This window comes from Crinia signifera, chromosome 1 (genome assembly GCF_055691185.1).
Source record: "Crinia signifera chromosome 1, ASM5569118v1, whole genome shotgun sequence".
Lineage (NCBI taxonomy): Eukaryota > Metazoa > Chordata > Amphibia > Anura > Myobatrachidae > Crinia > Crinia signifera.
The window spans coordinates 4,791,633-4,813,579 of record NC_139217.1 but is presented as its reverse complement, the minus strand read 5'-3'; the positions used below and the strand labels follow the sequence as shown (position 1 = coordinate 4,813,579).

The 21,947-nt window shown below is 54.8% G+C and overlaps 1 protein-coding gene across 4 annotated transcripts in view; it reads left to right on the top strand.

The window, feature by feature from the left end:
• The window catches only part of LOC146058941 (transcription factor COE3-like), a 169,324-nt gene that overhangs the window by 121,803 nt on the left and 25,574 nt on the right, over window positions 1-21,947 (top strand). For all 4 annotated transcript variants that reach the window (XM_083171306.1, XM_083171236.1, XM_083171191.1 and 1 more), the window contains exon 11: window positions 11,726-11,814. In XM_083171306.1, the coding sequence (XP_083027432.1) occupies window positions 11,726-11,814 (89 nt within the window). The remainder of the gene's footprint in view (window positions 1-11,725; window positions 11,815-21,947) is intronic.

Genomic DNA, 21,947 nt, shown 5'->3' with positions numbered 1-21,947 from the left:
CCCTTCCCAGTTACCTCCCAGGATCGCCCACTGCGTGCAATAATGATCTGCATCTATGGACGCGGCTGCTGACCGCGACACTTCTGCCTCTGGCTTATCCCCCCCCCCCTTCCCAGTTACCTCCCAGGATCACCCACTGCGCGCAATAATGATCTGCATCTATGGACGCGGCTGCTGACTGTGACACTTCTGCGTCTGGCATATCCCCTTCCCAGTTACCTCCCCGGATCACCCACTGCGTGCAATAATGATCTGCATCTATGGACGCGGCTGCTGACCGTGACACTTCTGCGTCTGGCTTATCCCCCTCCCAGTTACCTCCCAGGATCGCCCACTGCGCGCAATAATGATCTGCATCTATGGACGCGGCTGCTGACCGCGACACTTCTGCATCTGGCTTACCCCCCCTTCCCAGTTACATCCCAGGATCGCCCACTGCATGCAATAATGATCTGCATCTATGGACGCGGCTGCTGACCACGACACTTCTGCCTCTGGCTTATCCCCCTCCCAGTTACCTCTCAGGATCGCCCACTGCGTGCAATAATGATCTGAATCTATGGACGCGGCTGCTGACCGCGACACTTCTGCATCTGGCTTACCCCCCCTTCCCAGTTACCTCCCAGGATCGCCCACTGCGTGCAGTAATGATCTGCATCTATGGACGCGGCTGCTGACCGTGACACTTCTGCGCCTGGCTTATTCCCCCCCCCCCCTTCCCAGTTACCTCCCAGGATCGCCCACTGCGCGCAATAATGATCTGAATCTATAAACGCGGCTGCTGACTGCGACACTTCTGCGTCTGGCCCTCCCCCCAGTTACCTCCCAGGATTGCCCACTGCATGCAATAATGATCTGCATCTATGGACGCGGCTGCTGACTGCGACACTTCTGCGTCTGGCATTCCCCCCCCCCCTTCCCAGTTACCTCCCAGGATCGCCCACTGCGTGCAATAATGATCTGCATCTTAAAATGGTAACCATCGGGAAGCATTTGCGGTGCGACTTGGACGGGTGCACAGACTGAAAACGTCACCGGCTTGTGTCCGACGTCACCACCGCGTCCGTCTCTCAATCAGGGCCAGTGTTTCCCAATGATAATAGAATAATCGCCAAGATATATAGTATGTTTATTCTTAGCCAGGACGGTGGTGACGGTATAGAGTGTCACTGAGTATGCTGGAGCCAGGCACATGACATCACTACGGAGAGCGCCGTAAGTCCATTGTGCTCTACAGGAACCGGCACCTGTACAAAGCTATTATGCAATAGAAATATATAGAGAAAATCCTCATTAGATGACGGTGGTATAGGCCAGTGGTTCCCAACCTCTGTCCTCAGGACCCCCCAACAGTTCACGTTTTCCTCACAGAATCACAGGTGGAATAATTAGCTCCACCTGTGGATCATTTAAAACGTGTCAGTGAATAAATATGCAGGGTGACCTGGAAAACGTGAGCTGTGTGGGGGTCCTGAGGACTGAGGCTTACAACCACAGGTATAGGCGGTGGTACCCCAGGTGTGCAGCTTGTCATGCCGTATAGTTACTCTCTCCCCGTATTAGTGTGTGCTGGGGTGATGCAGACAGATGACAGAGAGCGATGCCGCTCTCAGGCCTAAACCAGGTCATCTATCTTCATCCTGGGCTAGTAGGAGGAGGTGACATGTTAGGGAGGGGGTGTAGGTCAGAGGTCAGGATAAGACGCTCCCCCCCCTACCTCTGGGATATCATTATACCATTACTCATGCATTGCCGAGAAGGAAAAGGCTTATTGATCATGTGCTGGGAAAAGATATCACACAGTAATGATATCAGGAAGGAGGGGTGAGCGGCAATTATATGCTCAGTGTGGCCTGATCTGGCGCCTGGGGGGTTAATGACAGAGCCCTGGGGAGGGGCCTTATCCTCAATGATATCCTAGTGCACTGGGAGCCAGACACAGGAGGCAGAGTGCGGAAACACGCGCACTCCTATCCTAGTGCACTGGGAGCCAGACACAGGAAGCAGAGTGCGGAAACACATGCACTGCTATCCTAGTGTACTGGGAGCCAGACACAGGAAGCAGAGTGCGGAAATACGCGCACTCCTATCCTAGTGTACTGGGAGCCAGACACAGGAAGCAGAGTGCGGAAATACGCGCACTCCTATCCTAGTGTACTGGGAGCCAGACGCAGAAAGCAGAGCACGGAGAACACGTGCACTCCTATCCTAGTGTACTGGGAGCCAGACACAGGAGGCAGAGCGCGGAAACTCATGCACTGCTATCCTAGTGTACTGGGAGCCAGACACAGGAAGCAGAGTGCGGAAACACGTGCACTCCTATCCTAGTGTACTGGGAGCCAGACACAGGAGGCAGAGTGCAGAAACACGCGCACTCCTATCCTAGTGTACTGGGAGCCAGACACAGGAAGCAGAGTGCGGAAACACGCGCACTCCTATCCTAGTGTACTGGGAGCCAGACACAGGAAGCAGAGCACGGAGAACACGCGCACTCCTATCCTAGTGTACTGGGAGCCAGACACAGGAGGCAGAGTGCGGAAACACGCGCACTCCTATCCTAGTGTACTGGGAGCCAGACACAGGAAGCAGAGCACGGAGAACACGCGCACTCCTATCCTAGTGTACTGGGAGCCAGACACAGGAGGCAGAGTGCAGAAACACGCGCACTCCTATCCTAGTGTACTGGGAGCCAGACACAGGAAGCAGAGCATGGAAACACGCGCACTGCTATCCTAGTGTACTGGGAGCCAGACACAGGAAGCAGAGTGCGGAAACACGCGCACTCCTATCCTAGTGTACTGGGAGCCAGACACAGGAGGCAGAGTGCGGAAACACGCGCACTCCTATCCTAGTGTACTGGGAGCCAGACACAGGAAGCAGAGTGCGGAAACACGCGCACTCCTATCCTAGTGTACTGGGAGCCAGACACAGGAAGCAGAGCACGGAGAACACGCGCACTCCTATCCTAGTGTACTGGGAGCCAGACACAGGAGGCAGAGTGCAGAAACACGCGCACTCCTATCCTAGTGTACTGGGAGCCAGACACAGGAAGCAGAGTGCGGGAAACACGCGCACTCCTATCCTAGTGCACTGGGAGCCAGACACAGGAGGCAGAGTGCGGAAACACGCGCACTCCTATCCTAGTGTACTGGAAGCCAGACACAGGAAGCAGGGTGCGGAAACACGCGCACTCCTATCCTAGTGTACTGGGAGCCAGACACAGGAAGCAGAGTGCGGAAACACGCGCACTCCTATCCTAGTGCACTGGGAGCCAGACACAGGAAGCAGAGTGCGGAAACACGCGCACTCCTATCCTAGTGCACTGGGAGCCAGACACAGCATACCCTCCAACTGTACCGATTTTGCCGGTACAGTACCGTTTTTTAACAGTACTGTACCGGCAAAATAATTTTGTACCGAATTACCGATTTTTTAATTGTTTTCTCCTGGTGCCCGGCTCTCCCCTCCTGGTTCCGGCTCCCAAGTGTCCCTTGCGGCGCCGGCGGGCATTGCATGACGTCACTGCCGCACCAGCGCCGCACCCTGCGCACAGTCTGGTGCTCAGAGGATGGATGGGAGACGTCTGTACTGCCCTGCCTCACTGTCTGCGCATGCGCAGACTCAGGGCGTGAAAGGACAGTGAGGCAGAGGCAAGCAGGCCGGCATCAGTAGCGCGGTGTGGCTGCCAGACTCGAGCCGGGGTGCGCATGAGGAGGGGATATCCTGGAGACTTGAGTGTGAGACCCTGGACCTGGAGCTCAGCGCACCAGTAAGTCACAAGTGTAACTAGTAATATGAGATGACAAGCTACAGACAGACTGATCATCCAGACCATCCAGAGACTGTCTCTGTGAGCCATATTCCACCTTTCTGCACACTGTGACTGTCTGACTGCATACCCTCCAACATGGCTTGCCCCCCCCTCTCTCTCTTCTCCTGCATACATATATCTAAAAAAATGCCCAGTATACATTCGGAAAGAGGGCGTGACCACGCCCCTTTATCCATGGCCACGCCCCCTTTCCGAATGTGTACCGATTTCTGCCCTAAAAATGTTGGAGGGTATGACACAGGAAGCAGAGCACGGAGAACACACGCACTCCTATCCTAGTGTACTGGGAGCCAGACACAGGAAGCAGAGTGCGGAAACACGCGCACTCCTATCCTAGTGTACTGGGAGCCAGACACAGGAAGCAGAGTGCGGAAACACACGCACTCCTATCCTAGTGTACTGGGAGCCAGACACAGGAAGCAGAGTGCGGAAACACGCGCACTCCTATCCTAGTGTACTGGGAGCCAGACACAGGAAGCAGAGTGCGGAAACACACGCACTCCTATCCTAGTGCACTGGAAGCCAGACACAGGAAGCAGAGTGCGGAAACACACGCACTGCTATCCTAGTGCACTGGGAGCCAGACACAGGAGGCAGAGTGCGGAAACACGCGCACTCCTATCCTAGTGCACTGGGAGCCAGACACAGGAAGCAGAGTGCGGAAACACGTGCACTCCTATCCTAGTGTACTGGGAGCCAGACACAGGAAGCAGAGTGCGGAAACACGCGCACTCCTATCCTAGTGTACTGGGAGCCAGACACAGGAAGCAGAGCATGGAAACACGCGCACTCCTATCCTAGTGTACTGGGAGCCAGACACAGGAAGCAGAGTGCGGAAACACGCGCACTCCTATCCTAGTGCACTGGGAGCCAGACACAGGAAGCAGAGTGCGGAAAACACATGCACTGCTATCCTACTGCACTGGGAGCCAGACACAGGAAGCAGAGTGCGGAAACACGCGCACTCCTATCCTAGTGTACTGGGAGCCAGACACAGGAAGCAGAGTGCGGAAACACGTGCACTCCTATCCTAGTGTACTGGGCGCCAGACACAGGAGGCAGAGTGCGGAAACACGCGCACTCCTATCCTAGTGCACTGGGAGCCAGACACAGGAAGCAGAGCACGGAGAACACGCGCACTCTTATCCTAGTGCACTGGGAGCCAGACACAGGAAGCAGAGCACGGAGAACACGCGCACTCCTATCCTAGTGCACTGGGAGCCAGACACAGGAGGCAGAGTGCGGAAACACGCGCACTCCTATCCTAGTGTACTGAGAGCCAGACACAGGAAGCAGAGCACGGAGAACACGCGCACTCCTATCCTAGTGCACTGGGAGCCAGACACAGGAGGCAGAGTGCGGAAACACGCGCACTCCTATCCTAGTGCACTGGGAGCCAGACACAGGAAGCAGAGTGCGGAAACACATGCACTGCTATCCTAGTGTACTGGGAGCCAGACACAGGAAGCAGAGTGCGGAAATACGCGCACTCCTATCCTAGTGTACTGGGAGCCAGACACAGGAAGCAGAGTGCGGAAATACGCGCACTCCTATCCTAGTGTACTGGGAGCCAGACACAGGAAGCAGAGCACGGAGAACACGCGCACTCTTATCCTAGTGTACTGGGAGCCAGACACAGGAAGCAGAGCACGGAGAACACGCGCACTCCTATCCTAGTGTACTGGGAGCCAGACACAGGAGGCAGAGTGCAGAAACACGCGCACTCCTATCCTAGTGTACTGGGAGCCAGACACAGGAAGCAGAGCATGGAAACACGCGCACTCCTATCCTAGTGTACTGGGAGCCAGACACAGGAAGCAGAGTGCGGAAACACGCGCACTCCTATCCTAGTGCACTGGGAGCCAGACACAGGAGGCAGAGTGCGGAAACACGCGCACTCCTATCCTAGTGTACTGGGCGCCAGACACAGGAAGCAGAGTGCGGAAACACGCGCACTCCTATCCTAGTGCACTGGGAGCCAGACACAGGAAGCAGAGTGCGGAAACACGCGCACTCCTATCCTAGTGCACTGGGAGCCAGACACAGCATACCCTCCAACTGTACCGATTTTGCCGGTACAGTACCGTTTTTTAACAGTACTGTACCGGCAAAATAATTTTGTACCGAATTACCGATTTTTTAATTGTTTTCTCCTGGTGCCCGGCTCTCCCCTCCTGGTTCCGGCTCCCAAGTGTCCCTTGCGGCGCCGGCGGGCATTGCATGACGTCACTGCCGCACCAGCGCCGCACCCTGCGCACAGTCTGGTGCTCAGAGGATGGATGGGAGACGTCTGTACTGCCCTGCCTCACTGTCTGCGCATGCGCAGACTCAGGGCGTGAAAGGACAGTGAGGCAGAGGCAAGCAGGCCGGCATCAGTAGCGCGGTGTGGCTGCCAGACTCGAGCCGGGGTGCGCATGAGGAGGGGATATCCTGGAGACTTGAGTGTGAGACCCTGGACCTGGAGCTCAGCGCACCAGTAAGTCACAAGTGTAACTAGTAATATGAGATGACAAGCTACAGACAGACTGATCATCCAGACCATCCAGAGACTGTCTCTGTGAGCCATATTCCACCTTTCTGCACACTGTGACTGTCTGACTGCATACCCTCCAACATGGCTTGCCCCCCCCTCTCTCTCTTCTCCTGCATACATATATCTAAAAAAATGCCCAGTATACATTCGGAAAGAGGGCGTGACCACGCCCCTTTATCCATGGCCACGCCCCCTTTCCGAATGTGTACCGATTTCTGCCCTAAAAATGTTGGAGGGTATGACACAGGAAGCAGAGCACGGAGAACACACGCACTCCTATCCTAGTGTACTGGGAGCCAGACACAGGAAGCAGAGTGCGGAAACACGCGCACTCCTATCCTAGTGTACTGGGAGCCAGACACAGGAAGCAGAGTGCGGAAACACACGCACTCCTATCCTAGTGTACTGGGAGCCAGACACAGGAAGCAGAGTGCGGAAACACGCGCACTCCTATCCTAGTGTACTGGGAGCCAGACACAGGAAGCAGAGTGCGGAAACACACGCACTCCTATCCTAGTGCACTGGAAGCCAGACACAGGAAGCAGAGTGCGGAAACACACGCACTGCTATCCTAGTGCACTGGGAGCCAGACACAGGAAGCAGAGTGCGGAAACACGCGCACTCCTATCCTAGTGTACTGGGAGCCAGACACAGGAAGCAGAGTGCGGAAACACGTGCACTCCTATCCTAGTGTACTGGGCGCCAGACACAGGAGGCAGAGTGCGGAAACACGCGCACTCCTATCCTAGTGCACTGGGAGCCAGACACAGGAAGCAGAGCACGGAGAACACGCGCACTCTTATCCTAGTGCACTGGGAGCCAGACACAGGAAGCAGAGCACGGAGAACACGCGCACTCCTATCCTAGTGCACTGGGAGCCAGACACAGGAGGCAGAGTGCGGAAACACGCGCACTCCTATCCTAGTGTACTGAGAGCCAGACACAGGAAGCAGAGCACGGAGAACACGCGCACTCCTATCCTAGTGCACTGGGAGCCAGACACAGGAGGCAGAGTGCGGAAACACGCGCACTCCTATCCTAGTGTACTGGGAGCCAGACACAGGAAGCAGAGTGCGGAAACACGCGCACTCCTATCCTAGTTCACTGGGAGCCAGACACAGGAAGCAGAGTGCGGAAACACGCGCACTCCTATCCTAGTGTACTGGGAGCCAGACACAGGAAGCAGAGTGCGGAAACACGCGCACTCCTATCCTAGTGCACTGAGAGCCAGACACAGGAAGCAGAGTGCGGAAACACGCGCACTCCTATCCTAGTGTACTGGGAGCCAGACACAGGAGGCAGAGTGCGGAAACACGCGCACTCCTATCCTAGTGCACTGGGAGCCAGACACAGGAAGCAGAGTGCGGAAACACGCGCACTCCTATCCTAGTGCACTGGGAGCCAGACACAGGAAGCAGAGTGCGGAAACACGCGCACTCCTATCCTAGTGTACTGGGAGCCAGACACAGGAAGCAGAGTGCGGAAACACGCGCACTCCTATCCTAGTGCACTGGGAGCCAGACACAGGAAGCAGAGTGCGGAAACACGCGCACTCCTATCCTAGTGCACTGGGAGCCAGACACAGGAAGCAGAGTGCGGAAACACGCGCACTCCTATCCTAGTGCACTGGGAGCCAGACACAGGAGGCAGAGTGCGGAAACACGCGCACTCCTATCCTAGTGTACTGGGAGCCAGACACAGGAAGCAGAGCACGGAGAACACACGCACTCCTATCCTAGTGTACTGGGAGCCAGACACAGGAAGCAGAGTGCGGAAACACGTGCACTCCTATCCTAGTGTACTGGGCGCCAGACACAGGAGGCAGAGTGCGGAAACACGCGCACTGCTATCCTAGTGTACTGAGAGCCAGACACAGGAAGCAGAGCACGGAGAACACGCGCACTCCTATCCTAGTGCACTGGGAGCCAGACACAGGAGGCAGAGTGCGGAAACACGCGCACTGCTATCCTAGTGTACTGAGAGCCAGACACAGGAAGCAGAGCACGGAGAACACGCGCACTCCTATCCTAGTTCACTGGGAGCCAGACACAGGAAGCAGAGTGCGGAAACACGCGCACTCCTATCCTAGTGTACTGGGAGCCAGACACAGGAAGCAGAGTGCGGAAACACTCGCACTCCTATCCTAGTGTACTGGGAGCCAGACACAGGAAGCAGAGTGCGGAAACACTCGCACTTCTATCCTAGTGCACTGGGAGCCAGACACAGGAAGCAGAGTGCGGAAACACATGTACTGCTATCCTACTGCACTGGGAGCCAGACACAGGAAGCAGAGTGCAGAAACACGCGCACTCTTATCCTAGTGTACTGGGAGCCAGACACAGGAAGCAGAGTGCGGAAACACATGCACTGCTATCCTAGTGCACTGGGAGCCAGACACAGGAAGCAGAGTGCGGAAACACGCGCACTCCTATCCTAGTGTACTGGGAGCCAGACACAGGAAGCAGAGTGCGGAAACACATGCACTGCTATCCTAGTGCACTGGGAGCCAGACACAGGAAGCAGAGCGCGGAAACACGCGCACTCCTATCCTAGTGCACTGGGAGCCAGACACAGGAGGCAGAGTGCGGAAACACGCGCACTCCTATCCTAGTGCACTGGGAGCCAGACACAGAAGGCAGAGCGCGGAAACTCATGCACTGCTATCCTATATGCCCTATCCTAGTGTACTGGGAGCCAGACACAGGAAGCAGAGTGCGGAAAACACATGCACTGCTATCCTAGTGTACTGGGAGCCAGACACAGGAAGCAGAGTGCGGAAAACTGCTATCCTAGTGTACTGGGAGCCAGACACAGGAAGCAGAGTGCGGAAAACACATGCACTGCTATCCTAGTGCACTGGGAGCCAGACACAGGAAGCAGTGCGTGGAAACACATGTACTGCTATCCTACTGCACTGGGAGCCAGACACAGGAAGCAGAGTGCGGAAACACGCGCACTCCTATCCTAGTGTACTGGGAGCCAGACACAGGAAGCAGAGTGCGGAAAACACATGTACTGCTATCCTACTGCACTGGGAGCCAGACACAGGAAGCAGAGTGCGGAAACACATGCACTGCTATCCTAGTGCACTGGGAGCCAGACACAGGAGGCAGAGTGCGGAAACACGCGCACTCCTATCCTAGTGTACTGGGAGCCAGACACAGGAAGCAGAGCATGGAGAACACACGCACTCCTATCCTAGTGCACTGGGAGCCAGACACAGGAGGCAGAGTGCGGAAACACGCGCACTCCTATCCTAGTGTACTGGGAGCCAGACACAGGAAGCAGAGTGCGGAAACACGCGCACTCCTATCCTAGTGTACTGGGAGCCAGACACAGGAAGCAGAGTGCGGAAACACGCGCACTCCTATCCTAGTGTACTGGGAGCCAGACACAGGAAGCAGAGTGCGGAAACACTCGCACTCCTATCCTAGTGTACTGGGAGCCAGACACAGGAAGCAGAGTGCGGAAACACTCGCACTCCTATCCTAGTGTACTGGGAGCCAGACACAGGAGGCAGAGTGCGGAAACACATGCACTGCTATCCTAGTGCACTGGGAGCCAGACACAGGAAGCAGAGCACGGAGAACACACGCACTCCTATCCTACTGCACTGGGAGCCAGACACAGGAAGCAGAGTGCGGAAACACGCGCACTCCTATCCTAGTGTACTGGGAGCCAGACACAGGAAGCAGAGTGCGGAAAACACATGTACTGCTATCCTAGTGCAATGGGAGCCAGACACAGGAGGCAGAGCGCGGAAACTCATGCACTGCTATCCTATATGTCCTATCCTAGTGTACTGGGAGCCAGACACAGGAAGCAGAGTGCGGAAAACACATGCACTGCTATCCTAGTGCACTGGGAGCCAGACACAGGAAGCAGAGTGCAGAAAACACATGTACTGCTATCCTAGTGCACTGGGAGCCAGACACAGGAAGCAGAGTGCGGAAAACACATGTACTGCTATCCTACTGCACTGGGAGACACAGGCACAGGAAGTCCAAGGCATATAAATATTACTTTTATATGAGATATAGCCAAATGCTGCCTACATATGTTCCCCACATCTAACTGCTGCCTACCTGTGTTCCCTATGTCTGAGTGCTGCCTACCTGTGTGCCCTACATCTAACTGCTGCCTACCTGTGTGCCCTACATCTAACTGCTGCCTACCTGTGTGCCCTACATCTAACTGCTGCCTACCTGTATGCCCTACATCTAAGTGTCGTCTACTTGTGTTCCCTATGTCTGAGTGCTGCCTACCTGTGTGCCCTACTACATCTAAGTGTCATCTACCTGTGTTCCCTATGTCTAAGTGCTACCTACATGTGTTCCCTATGTCTAAGTGCTGCCTACCGGTGTTTCCTATGTCTAAGTACTGCCTACCTGTGTTCCCTATGTCTAAGTGCTACCTACATGTGTTCCCTATGTCTAAGTGCTGCCTACCGGTGTTTCCTATGTCTGAGTGCTGCCTACCTGTGTTCCCTACACCTCAGCCCTTGCTAGCTCTCCAGTGTACATGTCTCCGTTGTTCTGTGTTTGGCACAGCTGCTGTGTACATGTCTCCGTTGTCCTGTTTGGCACAGCTGCTGTGTACATGTCTCCTTTGTCCTGTGTTTGGCACAGCTGCTGTGTACATGTCTCAGTTGTCCTGTGTTTGGCACATCTGCTGTGTACATGTCTCCGTTGTCCTGTGTTTGGCACATCTGCTGTGTACATGTCTCTGTTGTCCTCTGTTTTGCACAGCTGCTGTTACATGTCTCCATTGTCCTCTGTTTTTCACATCTGCTGTGTACATGTCTCCGTTGTCCTGTGTTTGGCACATCTGCTGTGTATATGGTCTCCGTTGTCCTCTGTTTGGCACAGCTGCTGTGTACATGGTCTCCGTTGTCCTCTGTTTGGCACAGCTGCTGTGTACATGTTTCCGTTGTCCTGTGTTTGGCACAGCTGCTGTGTACATGTCTCTGTTGTCCTCTATTTGGCACAGCTGCTGTGCACATGATTCCGTTTTTCCTCTGTTTGGCACAGCTGCTGTTTACATGGTCTCCGTTGTCCTGTGTTTGGCACAGCTGCTGTGTACATGTTTCCGTTGTCCTCTGTTTGGCACAGCTGCTGTGTACATGTCTCCATTGTCCTCTGTTTGGCACAGCTGCTGTGTACATGGTCTCCGTTGTCCTGTGTTTGGCACAGCTGCTGTGTACATGTCTGTGGCCAGTTGGGGGCTGTACCCGCAGATCACACTATGACTGGTCTCGGGGAGACATCACCCCATCATGTAGCATTGCACACTTGCTGCACCTTTATCTTCTTACCTTGTGTGACTAATGGCCCTAACCCTAATCTTATCTATTATCACAGCTTTAAATGAGCCCACAATAGACTATGGATTTCAGAGACTGCAGAAGGTGGTTCCGAGGCATCCAGGTGATCCTGAAAGACTACCAAAGGTAATACGCCCTTCAGTGTCAGGGTCGTGTGGCCCCAAGCACAACTGCTAGGAACCTTACTGTATATACAGTACCCACCTACCCATACTATGTGACACGTGTGCTGTGATTCTATTCTGCCCCCATCCCTGTGTGCACAGTACAGCTGCAGGTCTAGTCCCCCCATCCCTGTGTGCACAGTACAGCTGCAGGACTAGTCCCCCTCCATCCCTGTGTACACAGTACAGCTGCAGGACTAGTCCCCCTCCACCCCTGTGTGCACAGTACAGCTACAGGCCTAGTCCCCTTCCACCCCTGTGTGCACAGTACAGCTGCAGGACTAGTCCCCCTCCACCCCTGTGTGCACAGTACAGCTACAGGCCTAGTCCCCTTCCACCCCTGTGTGCACAGTACAGCTGCAGGACTAGTCCCCCTCCACCCCGGTGTGCACAGTACAGCTGCAGGACTAGTCCCCTTCCACCCCTGTGTGCACAGTACAGCTGCAGGACTAGTCCCCCTCCACCCCGGTGTGCACAGTACAGCTGCAGGACTAGTCCCCTTCCACCCCTGTGTGCACAGTACAGCTGCAGGACTAGTCCCCCTCCACCCCGGTGTGCACAGTACAGCTGCAGGCCTAGTCCCTTTCCACCCCTGTGTGCACAGTACAGCTGCAGGACTAGTCCCCCTCCACCCCGGTGTGCACAGTACAGCTGCAGGACTAGTCCCCTTCCACCCCTGTGTGCACAGTACAGCTGCAGGACTAGTCCCCCTCCACCCCGGTGTGCACAGTACAGCTGCAGGACTAGTCCCCTTCCACCCCTGTGTGCACAGTACAGCTGCAGGACTAGTCCCCCTCCACCCCGGTGTGCACAGTACAGCTGCAGGCCTAGTCCCTTTCCACCCCTGTGTGCACAGTACAGCTGCAGGCCTAGTCTCCTTCCACCCCTGTGTGCACAGTACAGCTGCAGGCCTAGTCCCCCCCCCCATCCCTGTGTGCACAGTACAGCTGCAGGCCTAGTCCCCCCATCCATGTGTGCACAGTACAGCTGAAGGACTAGTCCCCCCAACCCTGTGTGCACACAGTACAGCTGCAGGACTATCCCCCCCCATCCCTGTGTGTCCAGTACAGCTGCAGGCCTTGCCCCCCCCCCCCAATCCCTGTGTGCACAGTACAGCTGCAGGCCTAGTCCCCTTCCCCCCCTGTGTGCACAGTACAGCTGCAGGCCTAGTCCCCCCCCCCATCCCTGTGTGCACAGTACAGCTGCAGGTCTGGTCCCCCCCATCCCTGTGTGCACAGTACAGCTGCAGGTCTAGTCCCCCCATCCCTGTGTGCACAGTACAGCTGCAGGTCTAGTCCCCCTCCATCCCTGTGTGCACAGTACAGCTGCAGGTCTAGTCCCCCCACCCCTGTGTGCACAGTACAGCTGCAGGTCTAGTCCCCCCATCCCTGTGTGCACAGTACAGCTGCAGGACTAGTCGTCCCCCCATCCCTGTGTGCACAGTACAGCTGCAGGTCTAGTCCCCGCATCCCTGTGTGCACAGTACAGCTGCAGGCCTATTACCCCCCATCCCTGTGTGCACAGTACAGCTGAAGGACTAGTCCCCCCATCCCTGTGTGCACAGTACAGCTGCAGGACTAGTCCCCCTCCATCTCTGGGTGCACGGTACAGCTGCAGGTCTGGTCCCCCCCCCCCATCCCTGTGTGCACAGTACAGCTGCAGGTCTAGTCCCCCCATCCCTGTGTGCACAGTGCAGCTGCAGGACTAGTCCCCCTCCACCCCTGTGTGCACAGTACAGCTGCAGGACTAGTCCCCCTCCATCTCTGTGTGCACAGTACAGCTGCAGGTCTGGTCCCCCCCCCCCATCCCTGTGTGCACAGTACAGCTGCAGGCCTAGTACCCCCCATCCCTGTGTGCACAGTACAGCTGAAGGAGTAGTCCCCCCATCCCTGTGTGCACAGTACAGCTGCAGGACTACCCCCCCCCCCATCCCTGTGTGCACAGTACAGCTGCAGGACTACCCCCCCCCCATCTCTGTGTGCACAGTACAGCTGCAGGACTGAACCCCCTATCCCTGTGTGCACAGTACAGCTTCAGGACTATCCCCCCCATCCCTGTGTGCACAGTACAGCTTCAGGACTATCCCCCCATCCCTGTGTGCACAGTACAGCTGCAGGACTAGTCCCCCCATCCCTGTGTGCACAGTACAGCTGCAGGACTAGTCTCCCCATCCCTGTGTGCACAGTACAGCTGCAGGACTATTCCCCCCCCCCCCATCCCTGTGTGCACAGTACAGCTGAAGGAGTAGTCCCCCCATCCCTGTGTGCACAGTACAGCTGCAGGACTACCCCCCCCCCATCCCTGTGTGCACAGTACAGCTGCAGGACTAGTCCCCCCACCCCTGTGTGCACAGTACAGCTGCAGGTCTAGTCCCCCCATCCCTGTGTGCACAGTACAGCTGCAGGACTAGTCCCCCTCCATCCCTGTGTGCACAGTACAGCTGCAGGACTATCCCCCCCATCCCTGTGTGCACAGTACAGCTGCAGGACTATCCCCCCCCCCCCCATCCCTGTGTGCACAGTACAGCTGCAGGACTATCCCCCCATCCCTGTGTGCCCAGTACAGCCGCTGGTCTGCCCCCCCCCCCCCATCCCTGTGTGCACAGTACTGCTGCAGGACTAGTCCCCCCATCTCTGTGTGCACAGTACAGCTGCAGGTCTGCCCCCCCCCCCCATCCCTGTGTGCACAGTACTGCTGCAGGACTAGTCTCCCCATCCCTGTGTGCACAGTACAGCTGCAGGACTATCCCCCCCCCCATCCCTGTGTGCACAGTACAGCTGCAGGACTATCCCCCCATCCCTGTGTGCCCAGTACAGCTGCAGGACTAGTCCCCCCCCCATCCCTGTGTGCACAGTACAGCTGCAGGACTATCCCCCCCCCCCCATCCCTGTGTGCACAGTACAGCTGAAGGACTAGTCCCCCCATCCCTGTGTGCACAGTACAGCTGCAGGATTATCCCCCCCCCCATCCCTGTGTGCACAGTACAGCTGCAGGACTAGTCCCCCCACCCCTGTGTGCACAGTACAGCTGCAGGTCTAGTCCCCCCATCCCTGTGTGCACAGTACAGCTGCAGGACTGGTTCTCCCCCCCCCCCCATCCCTTTGTGCACAGTACAGCTGCAGGTCTGGTCCCCCCCCCCCCCCATCCCTGTGTGCACAGTACAGCTGCAGGACTACTCCCCCCAACCCTGTGTGCACAGTACAGCTGCAGGACTAGTCTCCCCATCCCTGTGTGCACAGTACAGCTGCAGGATTATCCCCCCCCCCCATCCCTGTGTGCCCAGTACAGCTGCAGGACTATCCCCCCCCCCCCATCCCTGTGTGCCCAGTACAGCTGCAGGACTATCCCCCCCCATCCCTGTGTGCCCAGTACAGCTGCAGGACTATCCCCCCCCCCCATCCCTGTGTGCCCAGTACAGCTGCAGGACTATCCCCCCCCCCATCCCTGTGTGCACAGTACAGCTGCAGGACTATCCACCCCCCCCATCCCTGTGTGCACAGTACAGCTGCAGGACTATTCCCCCCCCCCCTATCCCTGTGTGCACAGTACAGCTGCAGGACTAGTCCCCCCCCATCCCTGTGTGCACAGTACAGCTGCAGGACTATCCCCCCATCCCTGTGTGCCCAGTACAGCTGCAGGACTATCCCCCCCCCTCCATCCCTGTGTGCACAGTACAGCTGCAGGACTATCCCCCCATCCCTGTGTGCCCAGTACAGCCGCTGGTCTCCCCCCGCACAGCCCACACTCGCTGACCTGTGTAGTGACAGTAATGTATACAGGGGGCTACTACACCTTCCATGGGGATATGAGCTGGGCTGATCAGGGATGACAGGCAGAAGCAGATGCCAAATTGCAGCCATTCATCACAACGTGACAGTTCGCAGCCGCTAATGACACAAACGGTTATATTCATTTATGTGCCTCGGCTGCTGGTCTGGGCGTGGGGTGGAGGGGCAGTAGTACATCAGCGTGACCCAGCACCCTCCATGCTCTGCAAACAAGTCATCATCAGATGTGTATCACATTTACCAGCAGCACAGATGTGTACCACAGTGATGTCACCATGCCGGCTGTATAGCTGTGTACCACAGTGATGTCACCATGCCGGCTGTATAGCTGTGTACCACAGTGATGTCACCATGCCGGCTGTATAGCTGTGTACCACAGTGATGTCACCATGCCGGCTGTATAGCTGTGTACCACAGTGATGTCACCATGCCGGGTGTATAGCTGTGTACCACAGTGATGTCACCATGCCGGCTGTATAGCTGTGTACCACAGTGATGTCACCATGCCGGCTGTATAGCTGTGTACCACAGGGATGTCACCATGCCGGGTGTATAGCTGTGTACCACAGTGATGTCACCATGCCGGCTGTATAGCTGTGTACCACAGTGATGTCACCATGCCGGCTGTATAGCTGTGTACCACAGTGATGTCACCATGCCGGCTGTATAGCTGTGTACCACAGTGATGTCACCATGCCGGCTGTATAGCTGTGTACCACAGTGATGTCACCATGCCGGGTGTATAGCTGTGTACCACAGTGATGTCACCATGCCGGCTGTATAGCTGTGTACCACAGTGATGTCACTATGCCGGCTGTATAGCTGTGTACCACAGTGATGTCACCATGCCGGCTGTATAGCTGTGTACCACAGTGATGTCACCATGCCGGCTGTATAGCTGTGTACCACAGTGATGTCACCATGCCGGCTGTATAGCTGTGTACCACAGTGATGTCACCATGCCGGGTGTATAGCTGTGTACCACAGTGATGTCACCATGCCGGGTGTATAGCTGTGTACCACAGTGATGTCACCATGCCGGCTGTATAGCTGTGTACCACAGTGATGTCACCATGCCGGCTGTATAGCTGTGTACCACAGTAATGTCACCATGCCGGCTGTATAGCTGTGTACCACAGTGATGTCACCATGCCGGCTGTATAGATGTGTACCACAGTGATGTCACCATGCCGGCTGTATAGCTGTGTACCACAGTGATGTCAGCATGCCAGCTTTGTGCTGTGTACCACAGTGATGTCACCATGCCGGCTGTATAGCTGTGTACCACAGTGATGTCACCATGCCAGATGTATAGCTGTGTACCACAGTGATGTCACCATATTGGCAGTATAGCTGTGTACCACAGTGATGTCACCATGCCGGCTGTATAGCTGTGTACCACAGTGATATCACCATGCCGGCTGTATAGCTGTGTACCACAGTGATGTCACCATGCCGGCTGTATAGCTGTGTACCACAGTTATGTCACCATGCCGGCTGTATAGCTGTGTACCACAGTGATGTCACCATGCCGGCTGTATAGCTGTGTACCACAGTGATATCACCATGCCGGCTGTATAGCTGTGTACCACAGTGATGTCACCATGCCGGCTGTATAGCTGTGTACCACAGTGATGTCACCATGCCGGCTGTATAGCTGTGTACCACAGGGATGTCACCATATCGGCTGTATAGCTGTGTACCACAGTGATGTCACCATGCCAGCTGTATAGCTGTGTACCACAGTGATGTCACTATGCCGGCTGTATAGCTGTGTACCACAGTGATGTCACCATGCCGGCTGTATAGCTGTGTATCACAGTGATGTCACCATATCGGCTGTATAGCTGTGTACCACAGTGATGTCAGCATGCCAGCTTTGTGCTGTGTACCACAGTGATATTAGAGTGTCGGGTGTATAGCTGTGTATCACATGATTTCGCACTGCTCTCTGTATAGCTGTGTACCACAGTGATGTTGCCATGCCGACTGTATAGCTGTGTACCACAGTGATGTCACCATGCCGGCTGTATAGCTGTGTACCACAGTGATGTCACCATGCCGGCAGTATAGCTGTGTACCACAGTGATGTCACCATATTGGCTGTATAGGTGTACCACAGTGATGTCACCATATTGGCTGTATAGCTGTGTACCACAGTGATGTCACCATGCCGGGTGTATAGCTGTGTACCACAGTGATGTCACCATGCCGGGTGTATAGCTGTGTACCACAGTGATGTCACCATGCCGGCTGTATAGCTGTGTCCCACAGTGATGTCACCATGCCGGGTGTATAGCTGTGTACCACAGTGATGTCACCATGCCGGCTGTATAGCTGTGTACCACAGTGATGTCACCATGCCGGCTGTATAGCTGTGTAACACAGTGATGTCACCATGCCGGCTGTATAGCTGTGTACCACAGTGATGTCACCATGCCGGCTGTATAGCTGTGTACCACAGTGATGTCACCATGCCAGCTGTATAGCTGTGTACCACAGTGATGTCACCATGCCGGCTGTATAGCTGTGTACCACAGTGATGTCACCATGCCGGCTGTATGGCTGTGTACCACAGTGATGTCACCATGCCGGCTGTATGGATGTGTACCACAGTGATGTCACCATGCCGGCTGTATAGATGTGTACCACAGTGATGTCACCATATTGGCTGTATAGCTGTGTACCACAGTGATGTCACCATATTGGCTGTATAGCTGTGTACCACAGTGATGTCACCATATTGGCTGTATTGCTGTGTACCACAGTGATGTCACCATGCCGGGTGTATAGCTGTGTACCACAGTGATGTCACCATGCCGGGTGTATAGCTGTGTACCACAGTGATGTCACCATGCCGGCTGTATAGCTGTGTACCACAGTGATGTCACCATGCCGGCTGTATAGCTGTGTATCACAGTGATGTCACCATATCGGCTGTATAGCTGTGTACCACAGTGATGTCAGCATGCCAGCTTTGTGCTGTGTACCACAGTGATATTAGAGTGTCGGGTGTATAGCTGTGTATCACATGATTTCGCACTGCTCTCTGTATAGCTGTGTACCACAGTGATGTTGCCATGCCGACTGTATAGCTGTGTACCACAGTGATGTCACCATGCCGGCTGTATAGCTGTGTAACACAGTGATGTCACCATGCCGGCTGTATAGCTGTGTACCACAGTGATGTCACCATGCCGGCTGTATAGCTGTGTACCACAGTGATGTCACCATGCCAGCTGTATAGCTGTGTACCACAGTGATGTCACCATGCCGGCTGTATAGCTGTGTACCACAGTGATGTCACCATGCCGGCTGTATGGCTGTGTACCACAGTGATGTCACCATGCCGGCTGTATGGATGTGTACCACAGTGATGTCACCATGCCGGCTGTATAGATGTGTACCACAGTGATGTCACCATATTGGCTGTATAGCTGTGTACCACAGTGATGTCACCATATTGGCTGTATAGCTGTGTACCACAGTGATGTCACCATATTGGCTGTATTGCTGTGTACCACAGTGATGTCACCATGCCGGGTGTATAGCTGTGTACCACAGTGATGTCACCATGCCGGGTGTATAGCTGTGTACCACAGTGATGTCACCATGCCGGCTGTATAGCTGTGTACCACAGTGATGTCACCATGCCGGCTGTATAGCTGTGTATCACAGTGATGTCACCATATCGGCTGTATAGCTGTGTACCACAGTGATGTCAGCATGCCAGCTTTGTGCTGTGTACCACAGTGATATTAGAGTGTCGGGTGTATAGCTGTGTATCACATGATTTCGCACTGCTCTCTGTATAGCTGTGTACCACAGTGATGTTGCCATGCCGACTGTATAGCTGTGTACCACAGTGATGTCACCATGCCGGCTGTATAGCTGTGTACCACAGTGATGTCACCATGCCGGCAGTATAGCTGTGTACCACAGTGATGTCACCATATTGGCTGTATAGCTGTGTACCACAGTGATGTCACCATATTGGCTGTATAGCTGTGTACCACAGTGATGTCACCATGCCGGGTGTATAGCTGTGTACCACAGTGATGTCACCATGCCGGGTATATAGCTGTGTACCACAGTGATGTCACCATGCCGGCTGTATAGCTGTGTACCACAGTGATGTCACCATGCCGGCTGTATAGCTGTGTATCACAGTGATGTCACCATATCGGCTTTATAGCTGTGTACCACAGTGATGTCAGCATGCCAGCTTTGTGCTGTGTACCACAGTGATATTAGAGTGTCGGGTGTATAGCTGTGTATCACATGATTTCGCACTGCTCTCTGTATAGCTGTGTACCACAGTGATGTTGCCATGCCGACTGTATAGCTGTGTACCACAGTGATGTCACCATGCCGGCTGTATAGCTGTGTACCACAGTGATGTCACCATGCGGGCAGTATAGCTGTGTACCACAGTGATGTCACCATGCTGGCTGTATAGCTGTGTACCACAGTGATGTCACCATGCCGGATGTATAGCTGTGTACCACAGTGATGTCACCATGCCGGCAGTATAGCTGTGTACCACAGTGATGTTGCCATGCCGGATGTATAGCTGTGTACCACAGTGATGTCACCATGCCGGCTGTATAGCTGTGTACCACAGGGATGTTGCCTTGCCGACTGTATAGCTGTGTACCACAGGGATGTCGCCATGCCGACTGTATAGCTGTGTACCACAGTGATGTCACCATGCCGGCTGTATAGCTGTGTACCACAGGGATGTTGCCATGCCGACTGTATAGCTGTGTATCACATGATATATAGCTGTAATTCTTTATTACACTTACCATGTGACTGTTCTAATGTTCTGATTGGCTTATCGTTGGCGTCCACGAGTGTTCTAATGCTCTGATTGGCTACTGATTGGTGTAGTCATACTGTATGTGCAGTTCTGTTACTGTTCTAATGTCCTGATTGGCTACTGGTTGGCATAGTCCACTGAATGCTCTGATTGGCAGCAGCTGTTTCTTGTTCTGTACGAACCATAGCTGCCTGCAGAATGTTGTCTCTGAGGACAAGAAAATTCTTGCCACAGGAGCTTACACTCACAAAGAACGCACCGCCCAATGCATTGCAGTTATGGCTCCTCACCAGTTATTATGCAGTACACGACCATCCCACTAGAAGGTTTATACATTACTATATATCAGGGATACTGATCATGTGTTCTGCATTCTGTATTATTACCCCATTAGTTACCACCGGCAACGCCACAGAAAATCTGCATTTAGTACATTTCCCCATGAAGTCCCTATTACCGGCTTTGCTGCACAGGCGAGGCGTCCTCATTCAGAGGGACAGAGATGAGTATCTGTAATTGTCAGTTACTACGGGGGGCAGAGATGAGGACCCGGCAGATGAGAAGTGACTGGGAAGTCAAAGAAAACAAAGCGCAGACAGGTCCCCTAACAATGATAAATGCTCTGTGCTGTGCAGCAGTGACAGGACCACGGCCCTCAGCTGGGGGTGACCGGCGCCTTCCGCATTAACCCACTCTGTCAGCGGCTCATATCCCAGGTAGTGCAGCATTAACCCTCTCTGCTAGCGGCTCATATGCCAGGTAGTGCAGCATTAACCCTCTCTGCCAGCGGTTCATATCCCTGGTAGTGCAGCATTAACCCTCTCTGCCAGCGGCTCATATCCCAGGTAGTGCAGCATTAACCCTCTCTGCTAGCGGCTCATATCCCAGGTAGTGCAGCATTAACCCTCTCTGCTAGCGGTTCATATCCCAGGTAGTGCAGCATTAACCCTCTCTGCCACCGGCTCATATCCCATGTAGTGCAGCATTAACCCTCTCTGCCACCGGCTCATATCCCAGGTAGTTCAGCATTAACCCTCTCTGCCAGCGGCTCATATCCCAGGTAGTGCAGAATTAACCCTCTCTGCCACCGGCTCATATCCCAGGTAGTGCAGCATTAACCCTCTCTGCCAGTGGCTCCTATCCCAGGTAGTGCAGCATTAACCCTCTCTGCCACCAGCTCATATCCCAGGTAGTGCAGCATTAACCCTCTCTGCTAGCGGTTCATATCCCAGGTAGTGCAGCATTAACCCTCTCTGCTAGCGGCTCATATCCCTGGTAGTGCAGCATTAACCCTCTCTGCCAGCGGCTCATATCCCAGGTAGTGCAGAATTAACCCTCTCTGCCACCGGTTCATATCCCAGGTAGTGCAGCATTAACCCTCTCTGCCAGCGGCTCATATCCCAGGTAGTGCAGCATTAACCCTCTCTGCCACCGGCTCATATCCCAGGTAGTGCAGCATTAACCCTCTCTGCTAGCGGTTCATAT